At 40.1% G+C, this 27,654-nt stretch overlaps 1 protein-coding gene, 2 non-coding genes and 1 pseudogene across 21 annotated transcripts; all 4 read left to right on the top strand.

The window, feature by feature from the left end:
• Positions 1-2,289: 2,289 nt before the first annotated feature.
• Positions 2,290-26,153, top strand: LOC140585579 (uncharacterized). 19 transcript variants are annotated; one of them, XM_072708038.1, is made up of 6 exons: positions 2,522-3,099; positions 3,217-3,273; positions 4,249-4,321; positions 5,090-5,169; positions 5,740-11,651; positions 12,248-13,561. In XM_072708038.1, exons 5-6 carry the CDS (start codon positions 10,352-10,354, stop codon positions 13,039-13,041), a joined length of 2,094 nt encoding a protein of 697 aa, XP_072564139.1. In that variant the 5' UTR covers positions 2,522-3,099; positions 3,217-3,273; positions 4,249-4,321; positions 5,090-5,169; positions 5,740-10,351; the 3' UTR covers positions 13,042-13,561. The 19 variants fall into 19 exon arrangements, with proteins under 19 accessions (XP_072564150.1, XP_072564136.1, XP_072564138.1 ...); XM_072708049.1 differs by having other exon boundaries at positions 2,290-4,752; positions 5,740-5,838; positions 11,535-11,651; XM_072708035.1 differs by having other exon boundaries at positions 2,293-4,752; positions 5,740-5,838; positions 9,765-11,651.
• On the top strand, positions 18,673-18,864 carry LOC140585608 (U2 spliceosomal RNA). The gene has a single exon (XR_011987552.1). It is a non-coding gene; the product is annotated as a U2 spliceosomal RNA (small nuclear RNA).
• On the top strand, positions 19,283-19,413 carry LOC140585609 (U5 spliceosomal RNA; annotated as a pseudogene).
• LOC140585611 (U2 spliceosomal RNA) lies at positions 25,454-25,646 on the top strand. The gene has a single exon (XR_011987553.1). It is a non-coding gene; the product is annotated as a U2 spliceosomal RNA (small nuclear RNA).
• Positions 26,154-27,654: the final 1,501 nt, after the last annotated feature.

Raw genomic sequence — 27,654 nt, forward strand, 5'->3', positions numbered from 1 at the left:
CCAAAAAAAAATAAAAAAATTGCAATGTTGAGATTTTTCAAACACTTGACATAAACTTAAGACATTTTTCAAGATTTAACTTAACTTTAAATTACTGAAGTAATATTTTGGTGCATAATCATTGTTTTTGTCAGATGTTAATCAGATCATAATCAGATGTTATCATCAGTTAAATCTTTAAAATGTTTTAAGTGTATGTCAATGTTTGTGGCTGAAGAGAAAAGAAAAAATTCACAACACTGCTATATTTTTTTCTTAAGATAAATATTCCTTCTCTTCATTTCCTGTAAAAAAAATGCACACTTAATAAAGTATTTTACATTTTTTGCCTTGGAATTGAATGTCTAATCTTTCCATTACATTTGAAATATGGAAATAACATACTGATTAAAAATAATTTCACTTTATTCACTTTTTTTTAACAATAAACTGCTATTTATTTGAACACTTCTATATAACTCTGCATAACTTCTAAAGCTGGTTATGATTGCTGTAGTAGAGACCTGGCTGTTCCCTTTGTAAAAAACAACAACTGTTATTAACTTTCATTACATTTAGCCTAAAGTTTTTGCCTACACAAGTTAGCCTGCTACAAGATACCTCTGAACATGTCGACCCTGACTTTGAATCGGTCAAACTCTGTAAAGAGCACAGAGATTCGTGCCTTCCGGTCAAGGTTGGCTTGTGTTCCCATTCGGGATGTTGTGGCTTGTTCTTGTTGAAGAATTTCTACTCTGGTCTTTTCCTCAACTGTTAGTGCATATCTCGTCAGCAATTCATTAAGAAGCCTTCTGTATCTTCTGTATTTAAATACATTAGGTATGTTATTTGATAAACTTGGGTTTACTTTACTCATAAAATATAATGCCCCAATTTACCCAAATGAGTGAGTACAAATATTGATTTGAAATATTAATTAATGTTAATATTCAAATTAATTAATATTAATATTGAAATATTAATTGATTTGAGTAAATCTTACAGGATGGTACTGTGACAGTAGGTAGATTATAGCTTTATTTATTTAAAATGTTTCCTAGAATTGGGTATACTTTAAAGTTTAAAGTCAACCCAAAAAAGTGAGTGCAAATTGTTACATCATTCAATCTGAGTAAATTCTACAGTTTATTTTTTTGAAGTTCATGTACAGAATTACAGTACATTACAGTATTTTATCGGCAAGGTTCTCATAAATATTGCCCAGAAAGCATTTTTTCTACAGTATTGTACTATTTTACTGATAAACATCATGTTACTGTAATAACTTCACTGTTTATTACAGCAGGGGTGCAGATTGAACCCATGACCCTGGAGGCGTGAGGCTATAGTAGGAGCAACGGGCCACTATTCATACTGTGAGAAATGATGTATGTTTAATCATACATTGTAACTGATATGTCGTTACACTGCTTGTGTATGCTTTGCACCTTGCCTTTCTCCCTTACTTGTGTTTCTTGTTCTCCACACCTTGTGAGCTTCAACATGAACTGATTCATTGTTTTTCATAAGACCCCAGGTTAGTTAGGTCCAGTCTCCTGGAAAATCACTAGAATGTGTCCTTGGCTTTGGAAGCTAAGAGCATCTTATTTTCAGGGAGAGCCATGTAATATTTATTTTAATAAATTATCTTTATTGATAAACCTTCATACTGATAATCCTCTTGTAGTGGTCCCAAAAGAAAACATGACTAAAGATATTATCCATTTTAGTACAGACGCATTTCACGATTCAGTAACCTGACTTGTCCAATAGATGGTAGTGTAGTACTTCGACTAAGACATGCTATGGAAATTGCCGGTAAAAACGGAAAGCTCGTTTTCCATTTTAAACGTTTGTCTGACTGAAATGACCACATGTTGTACGTATGTAATCGTACTATACATCTAACCTTCAGCGTTGTATTACCTACCTTAATTATCTGCAGCAATAAAATATGTACGCGTAATTGGACATGTGCAAGTTAAGCAATCTGTCTGATTTTAAAGTAGGCATGGATGGATGGTAAGATGAATGCAGGAAAGACCCGTGAATAAACTGAAAGTATACATAAAATATGATAAAATAATAAATATTTTTAAACATTTAACTGGATAACGACAGCTTCACAGTACTTATATAACCCTGCACAATTTCGAATATCATCACAGCTCCCTGAAAATTAACAGCTATCATTATAGTACCAATAAGCAGTTATCCAGACATCCCGAGTCTCCCGGAAGTTTCGGGAGTCTCCCACATATTGACAGCGACTCCCTGATACCCGCAAATTGAATAAAATATCCCGGAAAGAAGAGCAAGTAAACAAGAGAATGCATGCGAGACAGTAGCGTGAGCATCGCGCACTTGAGAGACGCGCGCGTACGACGGAATGAGCGAGAGAGAGAAAGATAGAACGTGCATATGTGTGGATCCCTGCGTGTGTGCCTATAGCCCGTGCTAGACAGACAGCATCCTGATTAGTTTACTTAGCAAAATAAGCCAATCAGATTTCAATGCGGGCGGGCTTTTATTTAACTTCTCGAGGACCGAAGTTATTGGTTCAGTGGAGCATCATGACAGAGGGAGAGTGCCCCAAAAAACGAAAATATAAAACGCATTTCACTTCAGACTACACAAAAGTGTATCCTTGTCTAATATGGATGAAAATAATGACAATGTTGCGCGCGCTGTACTATTTGCAACAGTGATTTCAGCATTGCCCATGACGGTGTAAGCACCTGTGACAATGTTAGACAGGAAATTGCATGTTTTTGTTAGTGTTCTGTACGGACTACATTTCCCAGAATGCCAGGGCAAGAGTTGCCGCGTTTTGGACACATAACAGTGGCCAATCCTGCTCATCCATGTTGATGGGTTGCAAATAGGATGTACATGGACCAATAGGAAAGACGTGTTAAGGAACTGCGCGGCTAAGAGAGAGCGGGAGAACACGTTGGAGAATCGTCGGGGCAGGACGTGAAGAGGGTCGGAGCAGGATTTGAGAGGAGACGGAGCAGGTTTCGGTTTCGCCCTTCGGGAAAAGGAAAAAAAGTGTCGCCCGGAGTGTTTTGCTGTTTTGCCCCGGTGCCGGAGACCAGGAGGTATACGGCTGCAAGGGAGGTAGGCAACGCGACGCCGTGTGGATTGGCACAACGCCGAAGGAAGCCCTGCTCGCCGGAACTCGCCTGCGCCCACTGCTCGGCATTGAGTTTTCTTTTCTTTTGATCCCGAACAAAGTTGTGGAATAAAAAGTGCACCAACGACTGGGCCCCAACGCACCACGCTGTGCAACAGGTTTTTCTTATGCTTATACTTTAATTGCATTGCAGCGAAATGTAAATGTAGGTTTACCGTTTAAGGGTACGCTGCTCTGTTTTTTTTTCCTCTTTACTTTAGTGGTCATATTGGAGCTGTTGTTTTCTTCCTTGCTGAATAGGGCTCAATAAATAGCCCGGTTATGTTTAAGTAGTGTTGAATGTCTTTATTGAGGATGTGGTGGTTTTGTTTTATATTCTGGGGGAATATGTTATGAACTGATTAGCTTCATCTCAGTTCAATATTCCCACAGTGGAGGCACCGCGCTGCTAAATCTATTATTTGTGTTTTAAATGTTCGGTCTAAGGGAACAAAATCTCGTCGCATAACACCTCGCGGGTAAACAGGGAGTCACAGCCACCTCTAGTGAACTTAGAACCCAGGATCTAGTTAACGTGGTCAGCTTGTAGTCGCGTGTACCCCCTTTGGTGGCTGAAAGGGGGGGGGGTTACAACGGTTTAAACGATTGTAAAAGGCATGTTGAGGTGAGTTTTTAACAAGTGTCATTTCATGTGCTGTATTATTCAAGTCCACACTAGTTAAACACTTGGTTAGTTGCTAATGCTGTCATGAAAGATTCCTTGAAGACTTTTGTAAAGTAGCAATGGAATATAATTAAGGAATTTGCATAAATGGTAGAATAATCTACTTATATTATTGTCAAAATACATAATATTGACATTCGTGAGTGCGCTGACTAGAGAAAATTAATGAACAAATTAAACTGTGAAATCAAGTTTGTTGAAGTTATCTCCCTCCTGGTTGGGGGCACCTCCCTGAATTGAGTTTTTGCAGGTTGGGATGTCTGAATTATCCCACCTTAGGGATGGAAGGGGGTGCTGGCTGTGAAAGTTGTGGGGCGGCGGCAGACTATCCGTAGCCACGCCCAACATACAATCCGTAGGCACGTGGCCACTTCCCTGCGTTTGATTGCTTTTATTTCTGTGTGGACAGATTTCCGGGATGCTGCACATCATTCGGGGGCGTGAGGGAGCTGTAGTGCATTTGCGGGAGTCTTCCGGGAGAGGTGTGATGTCTACATAAGATTATGTTTTAAAATGCGATCCAGTTGTTTAAATGTTATGCCACTACACATTTCTATGCAGGACATAATTCATGGACTCAAACAGAGCACTAGCACAAAAATGTATTGGTTATTTTAAGAAAGCAAGATAAATTACTGCGCATATGATACAGTAAAATGAGGTCAGTAAGAGCTTTTTTAACGTTAGTACTGCCTAAATCTCATTGCGGCGCCTGTCACTCAGACGTAAACACGCGAGAGTATGACAGACTGCGGTCAACGACGTTGTGTGGCGCGAGCGGCACGTGATCGTCAACGGCCAGAGTCCGCGCCCTTTTAATAAGGGAGATGTCCGACGTTTGAGCTCCGGCAAATAAAACCAAAGCCGGATTTATTTTGATAATTTCTGCTTAGACTTTATTAAACTAATACATGTATGTTTCGTGGTAACTTATGTACTTATTGATGTAGCTGAATTTCGATAATTTAGAAGTTAATTGCGAATTTTTACCTGGTTAGCTACACTGTAAACCCTAATGCTGTAACTAATTGATTGAACTGAGTTGTATTAACTTAAATAATTACAATTAGTTTATATTAATTAAAATTTATGAGTATTTAGAACTTTTTTCTTATTTATGAGTTTGTAAAAATTAAACCTTTCAAGTAAGATGTAAAATTTTGCTGGTTTAATTTAAACAAAATGTCTCTTTAAAGTTTTATTAACTGAAAATCTTTCAGCCTTGTGATTTTGCGTATGACGTCATCCAGGTTCACGTAAACTGTCTTGCCCGCGCTTATTCCTCGTTCGTTTCTTTCAAGATGGCGGATCGGCCTCGCTTCACACTACAGTAAGTAAAATATCCAAATATACAAATCCAATGAATCTTAAGCAAGTGTTTTAATCCATATAATCACAGTAATATTTAAAAGTAATTTAGATGTGTTGGATTATAGAGTACGCTGTAGCTTGTGGGTCAATAAGATAAACTTTTAACGTTAGTTCAGTGTTGGGAGCTGTTACTGACCGGCACAATGTTTGTAAATTCAGGTAAAATTGAAATTAAAACATTTATGCCGCACTTATTTTTAAAACTGCGTTATCCACAACATCCCAGCCAACACATCCATGTGGGGCCCGCATGGGATGCACTTGGGCTGACATGGGAAACCCAAGTGGGGCCCAGTCAATTTTGTCCACAGTTTCCATGGTGGCCCCACATGGGTTAGCCACATGGGCTAATGATGAGCCCTTGATGGGCTCCATATACACTGAAAAAAAGAACATGTTGGATTTACTTAATTCAATAGTGGACAGTGGTTGCACACAGATGTTTTGCTTTGGCAGCAACTTGAACAATTGAGTTAGTGTTAATACCCCCAGAGGTAAGTTGACATCCATCCAACTGCCTTGATCCTAGGCGAAAGCTGCCCCGGTACGTCTAGGTGGTGACACTCCATCCTACAGGGTTGACATGATGCATTTTCCTGAAGCACACAGAGGACACGTCGGGTTTTAGGTAAGTGTGCTTTGTTTTTCTGTGTGTGTGTTTTATTTGGTATGGATTTTATTTATTGGCATGTAAAGATTTTACTGAGCACTGTTTTGGTTGATCACTGTTAGCACTTATTCATCAATATTAACATTAGGGGTGTGCATTGGCACTGCCCTCACGGTTCGATTTGATTATGATTCACCAGGTAACGATTCGATTCAATTCGATTCTATGATGCATTGCGATCCATCAAAATTCTACTGCGCACAAGGCAAATTTTTTATCAGTTGTGAGGCAATACAAGCAGATATTAAACAACAGATTTTATTGGCTGCTATGTCTCTCCTGTATCTTTGACATAAAAGTTATTAAATTAAATAAAATGCGATTAAATAAAATGTAATTAAATAAAATGGTACAGGGTATTGGATATGGCATTTTCAAACCTGAAAAAGAAAATCAAAATCAGTGCTTTCAGTGCTTTGAATGAGAAATGTTTCTCTTCTCTCTGCTTAAGAACCATTTGAAATTAAATAAATAGAGCAATAAAATAACAGCCAACTTTTTTCAGCAGTGAACATAAATATTTTTTTTTTACACACAGTAAAATAGCAGCTCTAAGACAGGCCACTTCCTGAAGTCCTGTGCAAATATTAAAATAATAAGTAGCACTATTTTAACAACAACCACCCAGGAATAAAAATATTCAGTGCAACAACACACAGTAACCACTTATTGCTGTGAAACTTTTTTCAAGTAGTAAAGTAAAGTGCAAACTATTCTCAACAAAACAGCAGCTTAGCAGCTTTAAGACAATGGCAATTATATGCCTGCCCTGATCCTACATCACATCAACTGCATACAACAAAATATCAAGATGTGAAATACAGTAATGTAAACCAAAAATAAAGTGTGTAGGCTTAGCCTACTACCAAATTTGTGCAAACAAACATCTTCTTCCGTCTGAGTTCAACATCACCATCAACAATCCGTTTCAGAGTGAGGAATGTCCGCTTTCCAAGCTTTGGGCGCGTTTTTAATAACCCGTCTATCGCGGTCATCTCCCTCCGCCTCAGCCATCTTGCTCGTTGTTGTTGTTATTCCGCCGGAACCGGAAGTATTTGAAACTTCACAACTTTATTTTCCGCCAGAAAATCAACAGTGACATAATCGATTATGGCACTTTGCCGCATCGATGCTGAATCGTTCATGCCCCGCATCGCGATGCCTCGCCGAATTGATTATTGTTGACACCCCTAATTAACATTATTAATATTTATTAACATTTTGATCTGTTGTGCTGTTTATTGTGCGATTAGCCTATTTTATTCCCAAGGTTACTGATTTTATGTATTTTGGGAAGGTGTATGATGCCGTTTTAGCCCAACCCTTGTGCAGAGCTTGGAAGTCATGCGGATGTGTTCCTTTTTAACCCTCTGTAGTCTTGGGGTAGGGGACACACTTTCACTAACTGGGGCGTGCTCACACATTTCATTCAATATCAAAAACTTAATTCCTGGCAAATAAATTATTTCTTATATATTTGGTTTGGCAACAAACTCATCTTAATCTTAGTGTACTTTGTAAATATGTTAGATTTATGTGAAGTTTGTAATTTGACATTCAAAGTATAGACATGGCAAAATGCAGTTTGGAACACTTGCAGAAACATTATAAAACTACATTTTAAGCAATGCTGGCAGTTTGTTTTGATCCCAGATATCTGATCACCAAAGTCTTGGCTACACGAAGATGACTAAATGGTGTAGTTGCAATATTTATTTGGATAAATAAACAAGAAAAACCTAACTCATGTAACTATTTCAGGCTCCTTTCATTGAATATGTAGCAACTTTCATGTGTATGAATGAGCCATTGTCACCTGGCCACATCCCTCCCCCCTTTTATGGCGCTGAAGGGGATGTATCTGGATCGCGTTTCACCGTTGCGCTGTTCATCAAATTACCATGCGAATGCAATCTGAATACGCGCTAATGCGGCTATTTAGAATGTGAATAGCGATCTTCGGGTGACAGTGGTACTACACACCCCCGATGCAGATAAAACAAAGTAAGGTGACATGGTTTACTTTTTTGCCGATTTAACCTAATTTAAAAAAGTTTAATACTTCCAACAATGGACGTTTTGAAAAGAATGCAGATTACTGATTTAGTCAGCATTTTTTTTCATGTTTCTATAATAAGATTTCAGTGAGTTATGAACTGAAATACACAAGAGAGATCGCTGCATTGCCAACGATGCCGTCGACTCTAGAGGATTAGAGGTCTTAACTTTTTAATAGCATGCATATAAGGTGACATTTTAATTGTTTTATTGACCATATAATTGTAATTAGGTTTAAATGGTGTATAATTGTATTTGCTGGTCTTATTGCCCTTTTCCTGTTTTATGGGTAATAGTTCTGCAGGTACACACAGAAAAATAAAGGTGCTAACTGGAACCGAAAATGGTTCTTTAGAGTGATGCCATAGAAGAACCATTTTTGGTTCCATAAAGAACCTTTCAAACCAAGGTTCTTTAAAGAACCATTTCCTTAAATGTTCTTTAAGGAACCCACAAAAGTGCCACGAAGAACCATCAAAAATGGTTCTTCGAGGTACCTTTTCTGGTTCTTTGAAGAACTTACAGGGAAAAAGGTTCTTTATAGAACCCTTCTCAAAAACGTTCTTTGTGGGCCCAGATGGTTAACCCTTAGCAGTCGGCGGACCCGCCAGCGGGGACACTTGCATTTTTTTCTGGTAACCGTGAAAAGAACTTAAAATGCGTCGTCATGTTTGATCATACACGTAAGTGTAGTACATCATTTGAATCTGTAAAGGGTCTACTTTTATTCATGTATACTCACAATATCCACAAAACATTGTGCTTTTGTAAAATAAAGAAAAGAAACAGGGTGCGCTTTCAGCCGTCTCAGTCTCCGCGAAAATCTTTTTGAAACACGTCACTAAAATGAACTGAAACTCCGCGAATACTGCACAGACAGACATGAGAAATATATCCATAGAAAGCTTAAAGTGTCTACTTTTAAATAAAGCAATTTAAATGAAAAATAAATATTTTCAGTTTATGTAATCCATGTGAAACCAAGGAGAGGCACAGAATTTCTGTCACACTTCATTATCTGCTAATGACCCGAGGCAGGGCACGCCCACAGCCATTCACACGGAAAACAGTCCGGGCAGCATGCATACAAGGCCACGCCCCCCGGCTTAAAAACACATAGTCTAATAGTGCGTTCGACTATTTCTCTCCAAGTCGGAACTCGGATGAAAACGTCACGAAACGTCAAGAAAAATGTCGCTTCCCGTCGGAAACACGCCTCTTTCATGACGTTGAAGTCGGACAAGATTTGCCCCAAGAGCCTGTCACTTACCAGCCAATCAAAAAAAAAGAAAGGGCCTACACAATAGCCAATCAGAAAATAGTACTATTGTATCTGGGTAAAATACAACACAACAACCAATGAAAAGGCTTCCTGTGGAATGTCACTCTTGCCTGTCTTCAAAACTTGACAGCCCTGGGGTAAGTTATTAAGTCTTATATAACTCTTATTCTGATAATATTAAACTAATATTAGTAAATATTTTCCTCACTTCAGCTAGCTTTTGTCAGCTTATGTGAAACATTGGCTTTCAATGCCATTTACATAGGTTAGTGTAGCATGTAGATAACTCTGCTAACATGCTGCCTTATGTAGCAAACATGTTGTTTCCTGGTGGCTAAGATAATGCCTTATGGAGTTTACAGATGTTTGTAAATGTTCTGATGTATTTCACCTCGTTTTGGATAGCTTTAGATTATGGTTGCTAATATATATTTGGCTCCCTTTTGTTTAGCCTATAATACTGCTATCGGTAATGTTGTTTAGCACAAACATTTCGGGTGTAAATGTTTGAGATGCTAACATTTTTTTATTTATTTGTTTTTAGGAATGTGTCTGCATCACCCTTGCCTTCACCAGCACCTCACATCGGGACATGCATGCTAAATAAACCACAAACCAAGACAGGGTTCGTACGGTCATGAAAAACCTGGAAAAGTCATGGAATTTTAAAATGGCAATTTCCAGGCCTGGAAAAGTTTTGGAAAATGAATAAACTCAGAAAGTTTTGGAAAAGTCATGGAAATTTGTTTTTCAAAAATATCCGTGTACTTGAATTTGTTCAATTGATAATATTGGTTTTCAAATTGCAATAATTTTTTCGTTCGGGCGATCAGTCACATCCCAGTCAGCACAAGTACGTCGGCGCTACGTCGCTGATAAGTTTTTTTTAAGGTCGGTATTTAGTAGCTTTTCAGTCATTTGCACATTGGGCGTTTAAGCGAGCAACACTTTTCAACACCGCGACGATCCGACGTTTTCGCAAATAAAACGCGATGCTTCGTAATGGAACGCGATCCAAATGCGACCATCCGCCGTTTATGCGACGTATTGCCTACGTACTTGTGCTGACAGGGATCACGTGACATGTTCTCTGCTTGGGGCAACTCAGTTGCAGCTGAGCAAAAATAAACAATGCCGGGAAAATGTCGCTTTAATAATGTATGGCTTCATTCTGAAAAGTATAATGCATGGCTTGAGAAAGACCAGGACCCGAGACGAGCAAAATGTAGACTTTGCCATAAAACGTTCGACATTTCGAACATGGGAGAAGCAGCGCTATCTAGCCATGCTAAAGGTGCAAAGCACCAGTCTGCCGCTGCAGCTGCGCAACAGTCAGCTTCCAACCCGATCGCTGGCTTTTTCACCCAGGTGACTAATGTCATGATACCCTCTGCCAGCTGCAGTGCTTCCCTCTCCTCCACCACAAAGCAAGGGACCATTTTGAGTGCTGTGTCCAGAAACGAAACCCTCACTGCAGAGGTACTGTGGGCGCTAAAAGTGGCTAATTCTCACTATTCTCACAAGTCTTGTGAAGACATAAGCCAGCTTTTTCCGGTCATGTTCCCCGACAGTCAGATAGCTGCAAGATTTACATGCGGTGAACGCAAGTGCTCATATATGTGTAATTTTGGACTGGCTCCTTATTTTAAGAAACTGACTTTGGCTAGTGTATCAAAGCAACGAGTATATGTCATGTTATTTGATGAAAGCCTGAATCACTATTTACAGGCTAAACAGCTAGACATGCATGTCAGGCTATGGGACGGGTCCGAGGTGAAGACTAAATACATCGGCTCAGAGTTTATGGGCCATTCATCAGCTCAAGACATCGTTGAAAAAATCAGCAACTTGCTTTCTGAGACCGGAATCAAGAATCTTGTCCAAATCTCAATGGACGGGCCGAACGTAAATTGGAAAGTATTTGAAACTCTCCAGAAGCAAGTGCAGAATGATGTGCGTAAGTCACTAATCAACATAGGTTCGTGCGGGTTGCACATACTACACAATGCGTTCAGACATGGATGTAAATCCGCTGGATGGGAAGTCGAACACGGACTCTCTAGCCTGTATTGGCTGTTTCATGATTGCCCTGCTCGTCACGAAGATTTTGTGACAGCAACCGGATGTGACACTCCCATGCTCAAGTTTTGCAAGCATCGGTGGATTGAAAATGTGAATGTGTCAGAAAGAGGATTGCTGCTCTGGCCACATGTAAAAAAATACATCGACATGGTAGAGAGAGGTGAACTTATGAATCCAAAAGTGAAGTCGTTTGATGAGGTGAAGATGCGATGTGCTGATCCTCTATTTCCAGTGAAAGTGGAGATATTTAACAGCATTGCGAGAGAAATCGACCCCTTCCTCACCATGTATCAGTCAGACCAGCCCATGCTGCCTTTCCTTTCTGATGACATGTACAAACTGATCAAAGGTAAGGATAAACATGGATTGTGTGATTTGTTAATGTTTTATTGTACACATTGCAGTAATTAGAAATGCATGCAAATATATTAAATGACATTTTTTCTGTCATTTTTTTTCATTTTGCAACTTATCTAGAGCAAGATATTGCATAAGTTTAAGTAGGTTAAAAAAAGAATAGCGCGTTTTTGTGTTTCGAAATGCGAGACACGCGGCAATGGAATGAATTAAACGCAAAGTCTAGAGAAGTTTTTTTTTTTTTTTTTTTTTTAATTGAGCGACACCTACTGGCAAAGTGTTATTTTTTTTTTGTCGCTTTTCCCCTTATAACAGCAGAAATGACTTTAAATACTCTGTCATAGAGATTAAAAATTTATATATATATATAGTAATTGTTTAGACTATATTTCATTTGTCTAGTGTTACACAGTTATTGTAATGTTCCTTCTTGAAGTCCAATAAATTAATTGATATTTAAATGTTTACAAAATGAAAGTGTTTAGCTCAAAAGATCATTTAGAACATTTCATTTGGTTGTAAATTTGCAAATTAAGTGATCAAACTGCATAATAAAACCCCTAATTTTTTAAAAAACTTTTTTTGCAGGCCTCATGGGACGATTTCTGAAAGAAAAGCACTTGCAAGAGGCCACATCTACACTAAAGCTCCTCCAGGTCCCTTTTCAGGACAGCAGTCTGCACAAGGATAGTTCTCAGGTTGATATTGGATTTGCAGCACAAGTCACTCTCAACCAACTCAAGTCTTCCAAAAACATTTCTGAAAGGCAGAGACTAGAGATTAGGATGGACTGCAAGAAACTCTTGATTGCACTCCTTGAGAAGTTGCTGAAAAAGGCTCCAGTGCATCACACATTAGTGAGAAGCATGCAGTGCCTTGACCCAAGACGTATGGCTGAATGTAAAGAACTGTGCGTAAGTCAAATGAGAAGAATGCTGCACATACTTGTAGGAGCTAAACATGTAAATGAGGCTATGTGTGATGACATCCTTCGAGAATTTAGGGAGTTTTGTGATTTGGCTGCTTTTCAGGCTAAGTTCAGGGAATTTGACCCGAAAAACACTCGAGTGGACACCCTGTTGCATGAGACAATGGGGACAAAACCATCATTTTCCAAAGTGTGGGATGTTGTGAAGATTCTGCTTGTCTTGTCACATGGACAGGCCAGTGTGGAAAGAGGCTTTTCCATCAACAAAGAGTTAATCGTTGAGAATCAGAAGGAGAGGTCTCTGGTGGCTCAGAGGCTCATTGTTGACCATATCAGATCTGTAGGGGGCATAATCAAGGTAGAGATCACAAAAGAGCTGCTTCTTTCGGCTGCAGGAGCCAGGCAGAAATACCATGGCTACTTGGAAGAGGAGAAGAAAAAGAAAGAACAGTAAGCTGTTGACTTGAAGAGGAAGACCCTCACAGATGATCTAGAGGATTTGAAAAAGAAGAGGGCTAGAATGGAGGCAGACATTTGTGCTCTTGAGAAATCAGCAGATGAATATGCTGAAAAGGCAGAATCTTCAAGCAATCTCACCTTTATCACCAAATCCAACAGTTTCCGCCGAACTGCAAAAGAAAAGAAAGCATCTCTGCAGAAAATTGGAAATCAGATTGACGAGAAGCTTGCAGAAATGAAAAAATAAACTCTGTTGATTGTTTTTGGGGAATGGATAATTCAAATACAGATGTTAACTTGTTAAAAATGGTTATCCAGTGAAGTTAAATTTCCTTCAGTTAAAGTTAATGACAATGTTGCTGGACACTTTTATTTATTTTATTTATTTATTTTTTGGTTTTACATTGTTGTCTCCCATTGATTTATGTTAATAAATGTCTAAGGGTTTGACATTATTTATTTTTATTGTGTTACTGTGTCAGCATTATTTAAAGAAATATTTATTTTGTATTAAACCGCATTTGTTCATTTATTTTATTCAAGATACGCTGTGGTAAATTTGAACATGGATTTTTATTCTTATTTCACATGTATACACAGACGTTTTATGGAACATTAAGTCATGAATCCACAAACGAGTTACTAGGAGTGCTGCTTGGGTGTTGAGAGGTGTATTCCTCTGGTGCTCTTCAGCTTGGAGATCCAAAATGTTTCCCAAATAAACAGTAGTTCTGAGGCACTCACAAAGAATATGAGTTTTAAAAGCCTTTATTTAAACTTGGCTATCCATTAAAAACATGCCAACATGTTTCAGCCTCTGTGGCCTTCTTCAGGGCAAATTTAACAGCATTTTTTTACCCTGAAGAAGGCCACAGAGGCTGAAACATGTTGGCATGTTTTTAATGGATAGCCAAGTTTAAATAAAGGCTTTTAAAACTTATATTCCTTGTGAGTGCCTCAGAACTACTGTTTATTAAGTCATGAATATTTACCTTTAAGTCATGGAAAAGTCATGGAAATGTAATGGTAAAAATGTGTACGAACCCTGCAAGAAATATGTTTCTGTCCTCAAATTATTTTCTTGTAGCACTTTCCTCTGTCCCATACCTGACTGAAAGGGGTAATTATACAGCTCATTATGCAGGTCTTTGTCTTCTCTGGTGTGAACAGCATTATTCATGAGCATTCCCACCTCCTCGCATATGGCCTTTCTAAACAAAAAGTGTCTTAGAAAATTTAAATGAATGTATTGTTTTCTGTAAATGAGTGAGTGAGATGATTGTCACATCATTTTGAAGTAAAACCTCTACACTACAAGATCCAGGTCACAAAAATCTTGTACACAAATGTCATGAATGTGTTTTGTGGTCTAATTTCAGTGACTTATTTTTTTGTTGTTTTCAATAATCACGCATAACTATTTTTTTCTCCAATATAAAGACTTGTACATACATGCTGCTCATATATTATTGTAGCCCAGTTTCTGCTGAATACAATGTTATCAGACTTTAGACATTTATATGTTTATAAGTAACTGAAAAATACACAAATGTCAGGACATGTCAGAATCTCTTCAGGGCTCCAAAACACCTTCAGACTCCTAAGGGTTAAATAAAGAACCCTTTTCAAATGGTTCTTTAGTTAAAAATGGTTCTTCTAATAATGTTATTATTTAACATTGCAATATTGTGTAAAGCCGAGAGAGAAATGCAAATAGAAGTTGGTTTTCCATTTTATTTATTTAGAAACTGAACTAAAATCCTAATATCATACAATGTGCTTTTTAAGAAATATTCAGGGCATTGGCAACTCTCTGCACAGCTATTGGTACACGTGTTGTTAAAGTGTCAAGCTTCAGAATAAACATCTCTAAAAATTAAAAAAAACTTTTAAAGTTTAAAGCTGACAGGGATATGCAATGTTGTAGACATGATAGAGGGCCAACAAAACAGCCATGGCCAAAGAAATGTCTGTCTCTCCATTGTCCGCTGTCATTTTGTGACCATCCATCATGACAGTAACATCTGTGCTGTCACTCAGGGGCTTGCCATCAATGCTGCTCAAGATGATCGTAGGTGTTGGGCTTATCGGTTCCTGAAACAAAACATTTGGGTCTTAAATCTGTATTCTGTAAACCTGTCATGTTTACAAATCATAATTACAAATCACAGCTTTCTCCTATGTTTAGTTGCATACAAAATCCCAGTTTGTTAACAACAAAATTACTTAATACATTAGATGTATTTTTTTGTGGGACATAGCAGTGGTATTTGTCCTGTAATTGAAAATGCACTTAATATCTAATTATTTCTAAATTCACATTTCCTATCTCGCAAAATAGCGGTATGGGCAACAATGGTCTCTAAAAAGAATTTGACTTTGGTAATATGGAACTTGTTTGGATTTTCCAAAACCGACACAATGCAAACAGAAATTTACAAAAATAAGGTTCACCTAAGTAATGTGTTTTTTTCTTTTTAGATTTTGTTACCTTAGATGGCCAATTTTTTTATTGGGGAATTTGTTTGGTTGTACTGTTCAGTAACTTGCAAAAGTCTTAACTGACATAAAAAAGAATCATGATAAGATCATAGGTTGTGATCCTGCATGAAAAAAAAAAATGTGATGAAACCTTTCCCGTGTTGCCCAAACCTACAGCATATATAAAAATCTAATATCAGGCAAAACATTGAAGTACACATTTCGCATTTTCAAAAGAACAAATTCAAGACTGTCCACCACAAGCACAAAATGACTAACCTTATCTATTACAAACAGCTGGGGTGTATTTTCCATGAAGATGGATGGTAGGAGGAGTATAACTGCATTCACCAATTGGCCTGTAAATCACAAATAATTTAACAAAACTCACAAATTTGATTCGGCAAAGTTTTGAAACACTCATACCAATCTGAAATGAATGTGGCTTAAAGACCTAAAACAGATTAAGTGAAATCTGAAATAAATAAGGGGAACTTCTTATCCTAATTACATGCTACCATCAAAAGGAAAACACTGGATATAAACCACAAATACTTGTAATACAATGTGGTAGAATTACCTAAAACAATTAATTATAATAGCTTCATGAGGCTTAATGACCTAAAAGTGAGGTGCAATGGGAAAAAATTGCATTATTTATTCTGCTGCTGTTGCTTATTATTTAACATGAAGCCCCGTTAACAACCACAGCATCTGTACAGTTAACCCACACATGTTCTTCACTATCTAATTTAAGGTGTACTTGATCGTAACACCATGAATTTGATTAACTTGACTTGGCACTTAGACAACAAAAGTAACAGTGGAAGGAGGGCTGATGACCTAATTAATAGGGTTAAACAGACTACCTTAGACTAGCAACAGTTCTTTCAGATACAATGAGAAATATTGTACTCTGGTAGATTTAACTATCCTCCTATCTGATTTAGTCTTTCAGTGTATTATAAGAGACTTGTGTAGCTTACCATTTCGTTCAGTATCAGTCTGGCTCTCATCAACAGACTGCAGGCAAAGCCTCTTCAGGTTGCTTTCAGGTGCCATGGACACAAGCTGGCTTGCCAGCTTATTGAACCCTTTGATGACCTGCTTGTCCACATCAATCTTAAGAAGTGCTGATGCTTCTTCACACAGCTGAAGCAAAACATGTAGTTTAAATGAATTAATTCTATTGGTGTTTTGAAGCAAATATGGGACAAATTATTTATTCTATTCAATGCAAAGTGCAGAATTACATATGTACTAAACTGATGCACATTAACATCTTAACTCACCAAGACTGGAATAGAAAAGAAGGGGAATTCTTGTAAGACCTCTGCAGTGGTGTGCTGTTGAATATAGTATCTTCTGTACCTTTGTACTCTGTGGAGGCACTGGCCTCATCTTTTGGCACTCCTGCTTTATTGCTGCAATATGGTGGTTACAACTCCTTTGGTCCTTTATATATATTTGGTCCTTTATATATATTTCTAAAATTATAATTTAAATTATTTAAATGATACCAACAACCATTAAAATTATCAGTTATAGTCACCCATCAAACTCAGTGGTAGGGCTCTAAACAAAACCTAATTGGTTACATTGCAAACTATAGTCACAACAGATCGTTCTCACCTAATCAATTTAATTCTTATTTATAGCCAAGGTTTGTCTGTTCCGTCCTGGGGACGTATTGCACTAACTTACTAATTTGCAGATCTTAACCGTTTGCTAACGATGGTATTTCGGGTGACCAAATAATCCATGTCATCCCAGACACTTTGAGCTTGAACAGGATTTGTAAACTACTATTTCAATTAAAAGGACCTGGATTTCACTTGAGCGCTGAATTCTTGCTGAGTCTCCTGTAACCATGCATGTGTTACTTAATGTTAATGTGAAACATGCTGGATAAGTCTTTCAATCAAGGAAACAAACCAGTTAAGCACAAGAAGAAATTAACTAATTAGTCGAGCACAGGAGCTTTTCGGTTTTAAAGCAGTTCGGAAAAACCCGAAGTTTGCGTCCAGGATAGGCTCTGGACCCCACGCGACCCTGTATAGGATAAGCGGTTTCAGATGATGGATGGATGGATAACCCAAAGTAGCTCTAAGTGTCCGGGATGATATGGATTATCACCCTAATAGTATTTATTTTAAATAAAAATCCTTCAGTAAACAACCGTCACAGCAATTGAGCGTTTAAAGCAGAAAACCCTGAATCATGGAATAAATTTCCTACATACGATTGGCCACAGACCCTCACATAAAATAAAAAAAAAACTTCAACTACTTTGAAGTTCTTATTGGTAGTCATACGGGAAAAAAAACTCCCTATCGTCAAATTAGTAAAATCGTTCGGAATGTCAAAAAATTACTCGTGGGACTTTTTTTTAATCCGATCCTCATAGTTCATTTTAAATTGCCTTCTGATGGTTAAATTATTCCAAAACATTTTTCCCCATTTAAAAAATTACCTTACTGCTCTTGTACTGTAACTGCTCCCGATCGTCTTCTGAGAAAAAAACCTCGTAACCCCCTCGCACGAGCCGCACTCTACCAGGACTCGTCAGCCGCATGCGCATGCGCAGGTTGTGGAAGCCACAAAACCATAGGGATTTTACTCTGATATTTCGGACAAAAATTAAAAATGTATTTTAAGAAAACAATTACAACGACACTAAAAGTATCATACTGAATTATACATGGGATTCTCAAGTAGCAAGACTACAATAGTATTTTCTTGTAAAATGTACTTTCATGATCTTCGTTGTATTTACAAATTCAGAAAAACCTTCATCTTCTCCTTTTCAGTGCAGCTTATGGAGAGGGACAATTATTTTGCAAATTTATACCCACCACCACCATCCAATAACTCGAATAAGAATTAAGAACCCTTCAATATCCCAAAGAACCATATGACTAACACGTAGAACCATCCACTACATAAAATGGTTCTTTAGTAGGTTATGGTTCTTTATGGAACCACACAGACTTCTAAAGAACCATTATTTTTCTGTGTGTAGTTCTATTTGTTTAATATTATCTTTGAAAGTCTTATTGTACTGTGTTGGCATGATTTGCATAGTGTAGGAATGATTCAGCCTCATACATTGTGATTATGTGTTAATGTAAGTAGTACAAGCATAATATTTATTATTCATGTATTTGAGCTGATTTACATTTTGTTTTGGTATGAAAAGGTTATTTTGATACGTCCCCCATTGAGGGGACCACATATTAAACAGATTTTTGGAACAGGGAGCCGGAAGTGGGGCTTGCCCCGTCCGCTCCAGGCATCGGCCCAGTATTGCAGTGCTTCCAGGAACGGTGCACCTCTACTGCCCCTTGTTGTTGAAAGGCAGAACTGACTGACTGACTAACTGACTGAGTGGGTGACTAATAGACTGAGTGCCTCTGGATGGCCAGCTAATTAGCTGCATGTGCTGTGAGGGAGGGGCCCTGTCCGTGCGTGGCCCCCGTTTCCTTCCGGTTTTCTTTTTTTTTTTTATTTTGAAGTAAGGTGACACGCTGTTTGTGTGGTGGACAGCTGTGCTGAGGTAAGGCATGACGTCATCTTTGCCTTTTGAATTTTCCCTCATGTTTGTTTAAATGATTGCTGTTTCTTGAGAGGACAGGAGGACAGGGAGGAGTCGGGGCCCCGACAGCGACAGCTGCGACGCCCCTGGGCATTCTACTCAGAGCGGGGGCGTCACGGAGACCCGGCTGACGGGGACCTGCTAAGCGGCAGCCCCATATCGACTCGGGTCTCTCTTCATCCCGTATAAATCTTTCGCTTTTTACTAAAGATTTCCGTGGGGTATAGTCATAGTTGTTTGGGTTAATTCTGACTACCACAAAAGTTTACAAGCCCTATTTTGGCAAGAGCTAATCCTAATCATTTTCATCCTTGCCGTTTTAATCACTCATGAATAGATGTTTGTTTTAAGCATTTTAAATTTAATTAAATACTGCAATACTAATTGGAGAAATACATCTTTTCCAATATTGTGCAGCCTAATAATGAAGTACTTAATGTCCTTAATGAAGATATCTAACAACATACGATGCAACATTCAACAGGGGGTAGTGAAGTGATATGTGGCAGATCAAAGTGCCAATTCGATGTGGGGCAGTGATTAGCATGTGGAGAATGCTGCAGCAGTATTACAAAATCAGCAACTCTTTTAAAAATAATAGTGATATAAATATATTATTTATTAATAAGTATATAGAATCAGTACACAAAGTATAAGTATATAAATATAAGCATATAAAGTATATAAGTACATAAAGTATAAGTATATAAAGTTTAAGTATATAAAGTATATAAGTATAAAAATCTTAAGTATAAAAATTATATAAGTATAAAAAATTTAAGTAAAAAAAGTTTAAGGGCTCAGAGGCCTGCTGCTCCTACTCATCAGAGTGGTTCTGTTGCTTGAATTTCTTCTTCAGAGCCTCTGCTAAAATGGCAGCAATGTCCTCTGAGGCCATGGGCGTCCCCTGCGTCAGTCCCCTCCTCGGCACTGGCGTCCCACCTGGCGACCTCAGCACCGGGCGCAGTTTAACACAGGGCAGCTCCGCCAGGACATCCACCATGTTGGGGCCTTTGGTGGGTCCTGCGCCACTTCCCTGACGATGACTCGTCTTCTGCTTGGGGCCCTGGATACTAGCAGGTGGAGGAGGAGGAGGTGGCAGTGGAGGAGGAGGGGGTGGGAAACAGCTTGGAGCTGAAGTGGAGACTACAACAGGAGTCCCAGTGGTCTCCGAACTGCTCCGGGATATATGTGGGTCAGTCAGGGCACCAGCAAGCACGGAGATCTCAGACCGTAAACGGCCCACCTTGTCTTCGAGGGCTGCAATCTTCTTCCAAACTGCCGCCCACTCGGACCCTGCCTCTGCTGCAACAGGAGCATGCTGGTGATCCCCGTGTCCACTGGGGAGGTGGATGCCACTCCCGACCTTTGCAGGGGTTTTGTCATTTTTAGCAACCCCCGTTGCAACAGTCAAGGATGGTGCAGTGGGCTTGCGCACACGAAAGCTGGAACACTTAAAGCATCCCAGACAGGTGTGTAGAAAACCACGCAAGCGACTGAAAGGACCCTTTGCAGACATTATTTAAAGCAATGGAACACAAACAGTAAATGAAGATCGCCCAAATCAAGACCAAGAGAAATAAAAATTACAGCTTCTGCTTCCAGATATACGTAGCAATAACCAATGAGCACGCAGAACCATTCGAGGTCAACTTAGCCGACCGTTTCACGTTCTAAAATTTACAGGATACAGTGGTACCTCAGAAGTCAAATTTAATTTTTAAATTTTTTTTTCTCTCCCAAAATGGCGGCGCGTGCACACGCTGCGGCTTCTCTCTCTCCCGACTAAACAGTGTTTTTGTGTTTTTCGTCCTGGACGTTGCAGTGTTTCTGTACACCTTTGTCGCGTTTATCTGTTCTTAAGCCCATATATAGCCGAACATTTTTGCTCAACATCGGCAGAAACAAACTTTTTAAGTTAGACTCTGTGGACGCCGAAGAGCTGAATGATCTGGGTCTGCTCCGCAGGCCTACTCAATCACCGACCCCCACTCCTGCACCTCGCCCAAAATGGAGGTGCCTCAAGCGGCGTGAGAGAAAGCAGAAGAGGGATAAGAGCGGAGATATCCGAGCTAGGCTGGTGGCTTGCCCACACAAACCCGCTATCCCCTCCATCGTTCTGGCCAACGTACGCTCATTGGATAAGAAACTGGACTACATCCGACTACTATGTTCATCTCAGAGGAATGTAATGGACTGTTGTGTTTTTGTGTTCACGGAAACATGGCTCAGTGACTGTGTCCCGGACCGCGGCATTCAGCTTGACCAGCTAACATGCTACCGTGCTGACAGAGTTGTCGTCGTGGGAGGTAAGACCCGCGGTGGCGGGCTTTGTGTTTACATCAATGACGCCTGGTGCTGCGATGCTGTTGCGGTCTGCAAATACTGCTCACCAGTGTTGGAGTTTATGGTTATTAAGTGCCGGCCGTTCTATCTACCGAGGGAATATACAGCTATACTGTTGTTTACTGTGTATATCCCTCCCACCTCCAATGGTAGCAACAGGAGGGAGGCACGGAATGAACTGTACCAGCACATCAGTGAGCAGCAGACAGCCCACCCAGATGCTTTTCTCATCTTGGCTGGGGATTTCAATCATGCAGACTTAAAGAGTGTGTTTCCCAAAATACAGCAACACATAGACTTTCCTACACGGGGAAATAACACACTGGACCTTGTTTGCACCACCCAAAGAGGAGCTTACAAGGCTTTCCCCCTCCCCCAGCTCGGTGCCTCAAACCACATTACTGTCATGCTAATGCCTGCTTACAGACCCCCGGCGACAACATCCCGGAGCAGTGCCGACGCCAAGAGCTAGCCCCCCCCCACCCCGAAGGGCAGCCCGTACTCAGTCACCCACTCATTCGACGACAAATAGCCCCCCCCCCACCACCAGCCAGGGCAGACACCCAGACATCACAGGATGGCAGCCACAGCCCCCCCAGCTCCAAGAAGCCACTAGCCGCCCATAGCCCGGGGGCCCAACCCCACCACCCGCCAGAATCATGAGGAGACGAGACCACAGCCGACCACCCCCTCCTACATAATGGAATTGGCCAGAATGGACCAGAGAGAATCCAATTCGCCCAATTGTTTTTTTTGGAGGGAATTAGACATTCTCTCCAAACTTATGTGGTCTAGAATTAAATTTCTATACTGAGTAACACATAAATTATTTTTTGATTTCCAGTTCATGAAGATAGTTTTCTTTGCAATGCCTAAGGCAGTAAGGATCATGTGCACTTTATTTTCTTCCATATCTAATACACTTGCATCACCTAAAATGCACAATGTAGGTGAGGTTGGGATATAGCAATTAAACCAAATTCATAGATCTTCACATATCCTTTGCCAGAACTTCTGCACCGGTGTGCAGGACCATATGGCATGCATGTAGTTCTCTACAAAGTTACCTGAGCAGTGGGTGCATAGGTTTGAGTGTATAAGGCCCATTTGGAACATCCTTTGTCCTGTATAATGAGCTCTATGCAGAGTTTTGTATGGTATAAGCTGTAAGTTGGGGTTTTTAGTCATTTTGAAGGTGTTTAAACATATTTCTTTCCAAAAGTTTTGATCTGGATCGATGGATAGATCTTGCTCCCATTTTGAGGTTGGGAGGGAAATTGAGTCATCCATTTTTGACAATAACTTATACATTTTTTGCAATAATTTGGGGCTAGAAAGATTTAAAAATTCTAGCACCCATGGAGGTATTTCTAAGTTAAACTGATTAAGATTGAACCTTGCCTGAATTGCTGGTACTCAAGAAATTTACTTCCGTATTTTGAGACTAGTTCCTCGAATGAAATAAATTTTCCGTTTTGCATAACATGTTCAAGATTTCTAATCCCTTTATCATGCCATAAGGGAAAGCTCAATTTTATCTTTTTTCGGCAAATATCTGGATTGTTCCAAATGGGTGTTAATTTGCAGGGGATAAGTGGAGACCTAGTTATTTTTAAAAATTCCCACCAGGCTGTTAATGAGGTGTTAATACTAAGGCTCTTAAAACACTTATAAAAGGCAGATCAGACAATTTTACTTCTCCGCAGATTGCTTGTTCTAAGTCCAGCCATGGACTATCTACCGGGCTTGATTTGATCCAATTTGTTATATACTGCAGTCTGTTGGCTAAGAAGTAGTGATAGAAACTTGGTAGTTCTAGACCACCATTACCTTTGGCTTTTTGCAGAGTTTTCAAGCTGATTCGTGATGGTTTGTTCTTCAATAAAAATGACAAGATGCTTGCTTTAAACCAAGCCATAGAGGGTTTATTATTGATCATTGAGAACAAGTAATTGATTTTAGGCAGGACCATCATTTTAATGGTGGCAACTCTTCCAATGAGTGATATAGGTAGAGATTTCCACTGCACAAGATCCTCTTCCACCTTTTTTAACAAAGGAATATGATTCATCTGTACTAGATCTGAGAGTCTGGTGGAAAAATTTATGCCTAAGTATCTAAGGTTACCTGACTGTAAAGGAGTAGTAGTTGTGTTTTGGAAACTACAATTCAAAGGCAAAACTGTTGATTTGCTCCAGTTGACGGAGTAGTCTGATATAGATGAGAACTTATCTATAAGTGATATTGTCTTCAGAAGAGAGGTTGGAGAATTCCTAAGAAAATGTAATACGTCATCTGCATAAAGGCTTATCTTATGGTCTGTTTTTTCTGTTTGAATTCCTTTAATATCTACATTTTGTCTAATTAGTTTGTTGTTTTTAATTGTATTTGATCATTTTAATATTTCATGGCCAATTTTAATATTGTCACTTTGAATGTCAGGGGTTTGAGGAACGTTTTAAAACGTACGTTGGTTTTTAATCAGCTGGCATCTTCCCCTTCAGCATTTGTTTTCTGCAGGAAGTCCACCTCCGGGACCAGCGGGACGAGGCTCTCTTTTCACGACAATGGAAGAGGGGTAGATCCTACTGGAGCGTAGGTGGTGTCCACTCCTCAGGCGTCGGGATTCTTTTTGGCGACCACGCCTTTGAGGAAGTAAGTTAATTTACCGCTCTTCAAGGCAGGGTTTTGGGAGTGGACGCCACATGGAGGGGACAGCGCCTCCGGGCCATATGCATCTACGCTCCAGTGGAGGCCTCGTCCCGTATAACTCTCTCTGAAGAGTTGTCCCCGTTCTGTGTCACAGATCGACACTTGATTTTAGGAGGGGACTTTCACATCGCGTTGGAGGGTAGAGAGGATGTCAGCTCAGGGCATTTTCGCCATTTTATTCGTTCCTTTAAACTTGTGGATGGTTTTAAAACATGCAACCCCAGCATGCTGGGCTTCACCTGGCATAATAGTCGCGGAGCCAGCAGTCGCATCGACTACATTTTAGCTTCACCCCCCGTTGTTTTTGAAAAGGTGTCCTTCTCCCCACAGTGGCCCACTGACCACTTGGCAGTGGAGGCCACTGCCTCCATAGACGCCGCTGTATATGGGGGCGTCTATTGGAAAATGAACCTGCAGATCCTGGAGGAGAGCGATTTTAGACACCTTTTCTTCGATCACTTCTCCGAGTGGCAGAAGGAGAAGCCTACCTTCCCCTCTGTGGCCGAATGGTGGGAGAGTGTGAAGGACGGGATCCGAACCTTCTCCATGCAGTATAGCAAGCAGCGCAGGATGGAGAAGAAATTCTCCATTCTGCAGCTGGAGAGAAGGTTGCGGGATGAATATGCCACTTACAACAATGGGGGCATGTATTAGGATGAATTCACGGACGATTACGTCACCCACATGGCATGGAATTAATCCTTTTACTATAATATTCTGGGAAGTTGTAATTGTGGATTAATTCTGATCGTATGTGGACTGATCGTCCTGAAATTCAGATCAATCGTCCATGATTCACCCCGAATGTTACTAGACTGCACGAACATGTTATTTACCGATCCCCTGTAAAACCTAATTTTTCCATAAATAACTTGGGCTCATAAAAAGAAACCAGGATGCTCATCTTGCATCAAAAGCATGCATTTGAGATGACATTTTAATTGTATAAATGGCCATATGTGTTTACTTAGATTTTAATGGTGTGTAAATATATTGGTTGCTTTTATTGCTTTTTTTTTTGCTTATTTTATGGTGAATGGTTCTGCAGATAGTTTGTTTAATACTATTTTAAAATATTTTCAGTAATGTCTTATTGTATTGGCATTCACTTGTATGATGTGGGAAAATTTCAGCCTGTTATATTATGACTATTTCTGAATATCATTGTTTTAGTAGGAAAATGTTTTTAATTCCCTTGTTGACAGTGCCAATTTTTTAAGTGCAGTTTCTATTATATGTTTTAATGTGTTTGTGTCGATGTAAATAATTGTGCAGAACTTTTTAATAAAGTATTTGGATCTGAAAAAAAAAAATCTGTTTTATCAGTTAAATATCTGATACGTCCCCCATGGAGGGGACCACATATTAAACGGATTTTTGGAACAGGGAGCCGGAAGTGGGGCTTGCCCCGTCCGCTCTACGCATGGACCCGGTATTGCTGTGCTTCCGGGAACGGTGCACCTCTACTGCCCCCTGTTGTTGAAAGGCAGAACTGACTGACTGACTGACTATATAAAGTACATGATCTTACCACACTGACATTTCTGATTTTGCTAACAATCATGTACAGTAAATTTAAAAGCTTTTTGTTTTGTCATAAATTATTTATGCTATTTTACAATGCAGATAAAGTATTCCTGTCGATACAAGGAGGATATATTTCTTTTCTCGATGGATGTTGTTTTGAACCTAAAGGTTGTTTTTTTGGAAGAGCAGTATATAGTTACTGCCTACATTTTTTGCTGTGCATGTGATTTTGATGAGAATATTACATTTTTATATCTCTGCGTAGATTTTTTCAGCAATAATTGAGTCTATCCTTGTGTATTTAAGGTTTTGGTAATTCATGATTACCAAATAAGATTTGGTGTCATTGTACAAATATAAGAAGATTCAGTGTGCAGTTACCAGGTTACAAATAAACAAACAAATAAATAAAATGGCATCAGAAGAGAAGTACGATGACAGTAAAATGTGTGAAACTAGTGGAATGTGAAAAATGTGTGTGCATATAAGTCTCCACATGTATAAAGCGGCTGTATAGCATAACAAAAAGGAGCAATGGATAACTGACATAAAGTGCTTACTGTCCATAACGACAATGAGTCATGTACGGCGTAAGATAAACACAACATGCGTTAACTTTGGATATGCATAATGCGCACACAAGAATCATATGTCTTTGGAATCGAGAGAACTATCAGATAACTTCAACAAGTTACCAAATGAATGCAAAATCAAAGATAGGCTATTAATTTCTGCCTGGCACTAACCTTGTATTCCTCTGTCACATGACCGGTGGGAAGTAGGACCCGAATGCAAGCTGTAGGGCAGAACCCCCTTTGCGGGGAGCTTTTCTGGCAGGCAGGCTTGGGCACAGAGACGCAAACAGACAAGGACAGAACTGGAGAACATTGGCCTGGGCACTTTACCAAACTAAGGAATGGGAAAACACAAGGCAGCTGGTAGTGACTGACAGAAGGACAGGAACATGAGGTAAGACTAATAAAGACCAAGCGTGGCTCATTAGGGCCACGTCAGGGAGGAGAACTGGAGAGTAAGGTTGACAGGACGGGCAGGCCATGACAGTAACACCCCCCCACCCCCCAATCCTGTGCCCTCCTGGTGCAAAGGTATCATTAAGGGGACACACAGACCAGGGCAAAACCAAGGACAGCAGGGGAGACAAACCACCAGGACACAACTCATGACAGGCCAGGTAACCCGACAGGGATGCAGACTAGGGACCAAAAGACAAACAGCGGGTGTCAGTGGCAACAAAGGAAACAGAAGAAGGAGACAAAGGGAGGGATTGGGCACCAAAAGGACCAAAGGTGGCACAGGACAGACAGGGCAGGACACAACCAGACAAACAATGTGCAACAAGAATAGGGCCAGGAGAGGGAGCCAGGGGGAACCTAAAGTGGGAAGCAAGAGTGACTGGAGTGGGGGCTGGAAGAGTGAAATCGGGCTAAGAGGTGAAACCAGGGAGAGCCACGGGGAAGCAAGACTACAGATCAAGCTCCGAGGTACCGCAGAAGGGTCGCGGCCAGGGGGGCCTTCGGAGTCCTGTCTGGGCCTGTAGAAGGACGAGCTCCTCTCGTCTGCGCCAGCCGAGGGAAGAACAGCATCGGTAGACGGCGAGGGGTCGGCAGAGCCGGAGGGCATCGAGGAGCAGGCAGGACAGGAACTGGACCACACCGTGGACCCTGCAGAACAAAAGCACAGGCCAGTACCAGTGCCGGAGGAAACCGCAGGTGGTTCCTTTTGGGAACCAATGGATGGGGTCCCCCGAAAAGACCCCCTTGGACCGAGCTGGGGCCAGGCGGTAAGTCTGGGTAGCATACCCCAGATCTTTCCTCCTGGAGCCGAACCCCCGACCAGTTTTCCGTTGACCCTGCCGTTGTCACGGCGATAACCTCCTCGGCTGGGGAAACTCTGGTCACGGGGCTGACACCACGGACTGGGACTCAG

The sequence above is a fragment of the Paramormyrops kingsleyae genome, unplaced genomic scaffold (genome assembly GCF_048594095.1).
Source record: "Paramormyrops kingsleyae isolate MSU_618 unplaced genomic scaffold, PKINGS_0.4 ups33, whole genome shotgun sequence".
NCBI classification, from domain to species: domain Eukaryota; kingdom Metazoa; phylum Chordata; class Actinopteri; order Osteoglossiformes; family Mormyridae; genus Paramormyrops; species Paramormyrops kingsleyae.

Bases quoted from the DNA above. Each gene is read 5' to 3' on its own strand.
- LOC140585579 (XM_072708035.1), top strand. From the start codon at position 10,352: ATGCCGGGAAAATGTCGCTTTAATAATGTATGGCTTCATTCTGAAAAG. The intron at 11,652-12,247 runs GTAAGGATAAAC...CTTTTTTTGCAG, and splicing joins CATGTACAAACTGATCAAAG to GCCTCATGGGACGATTTCTG.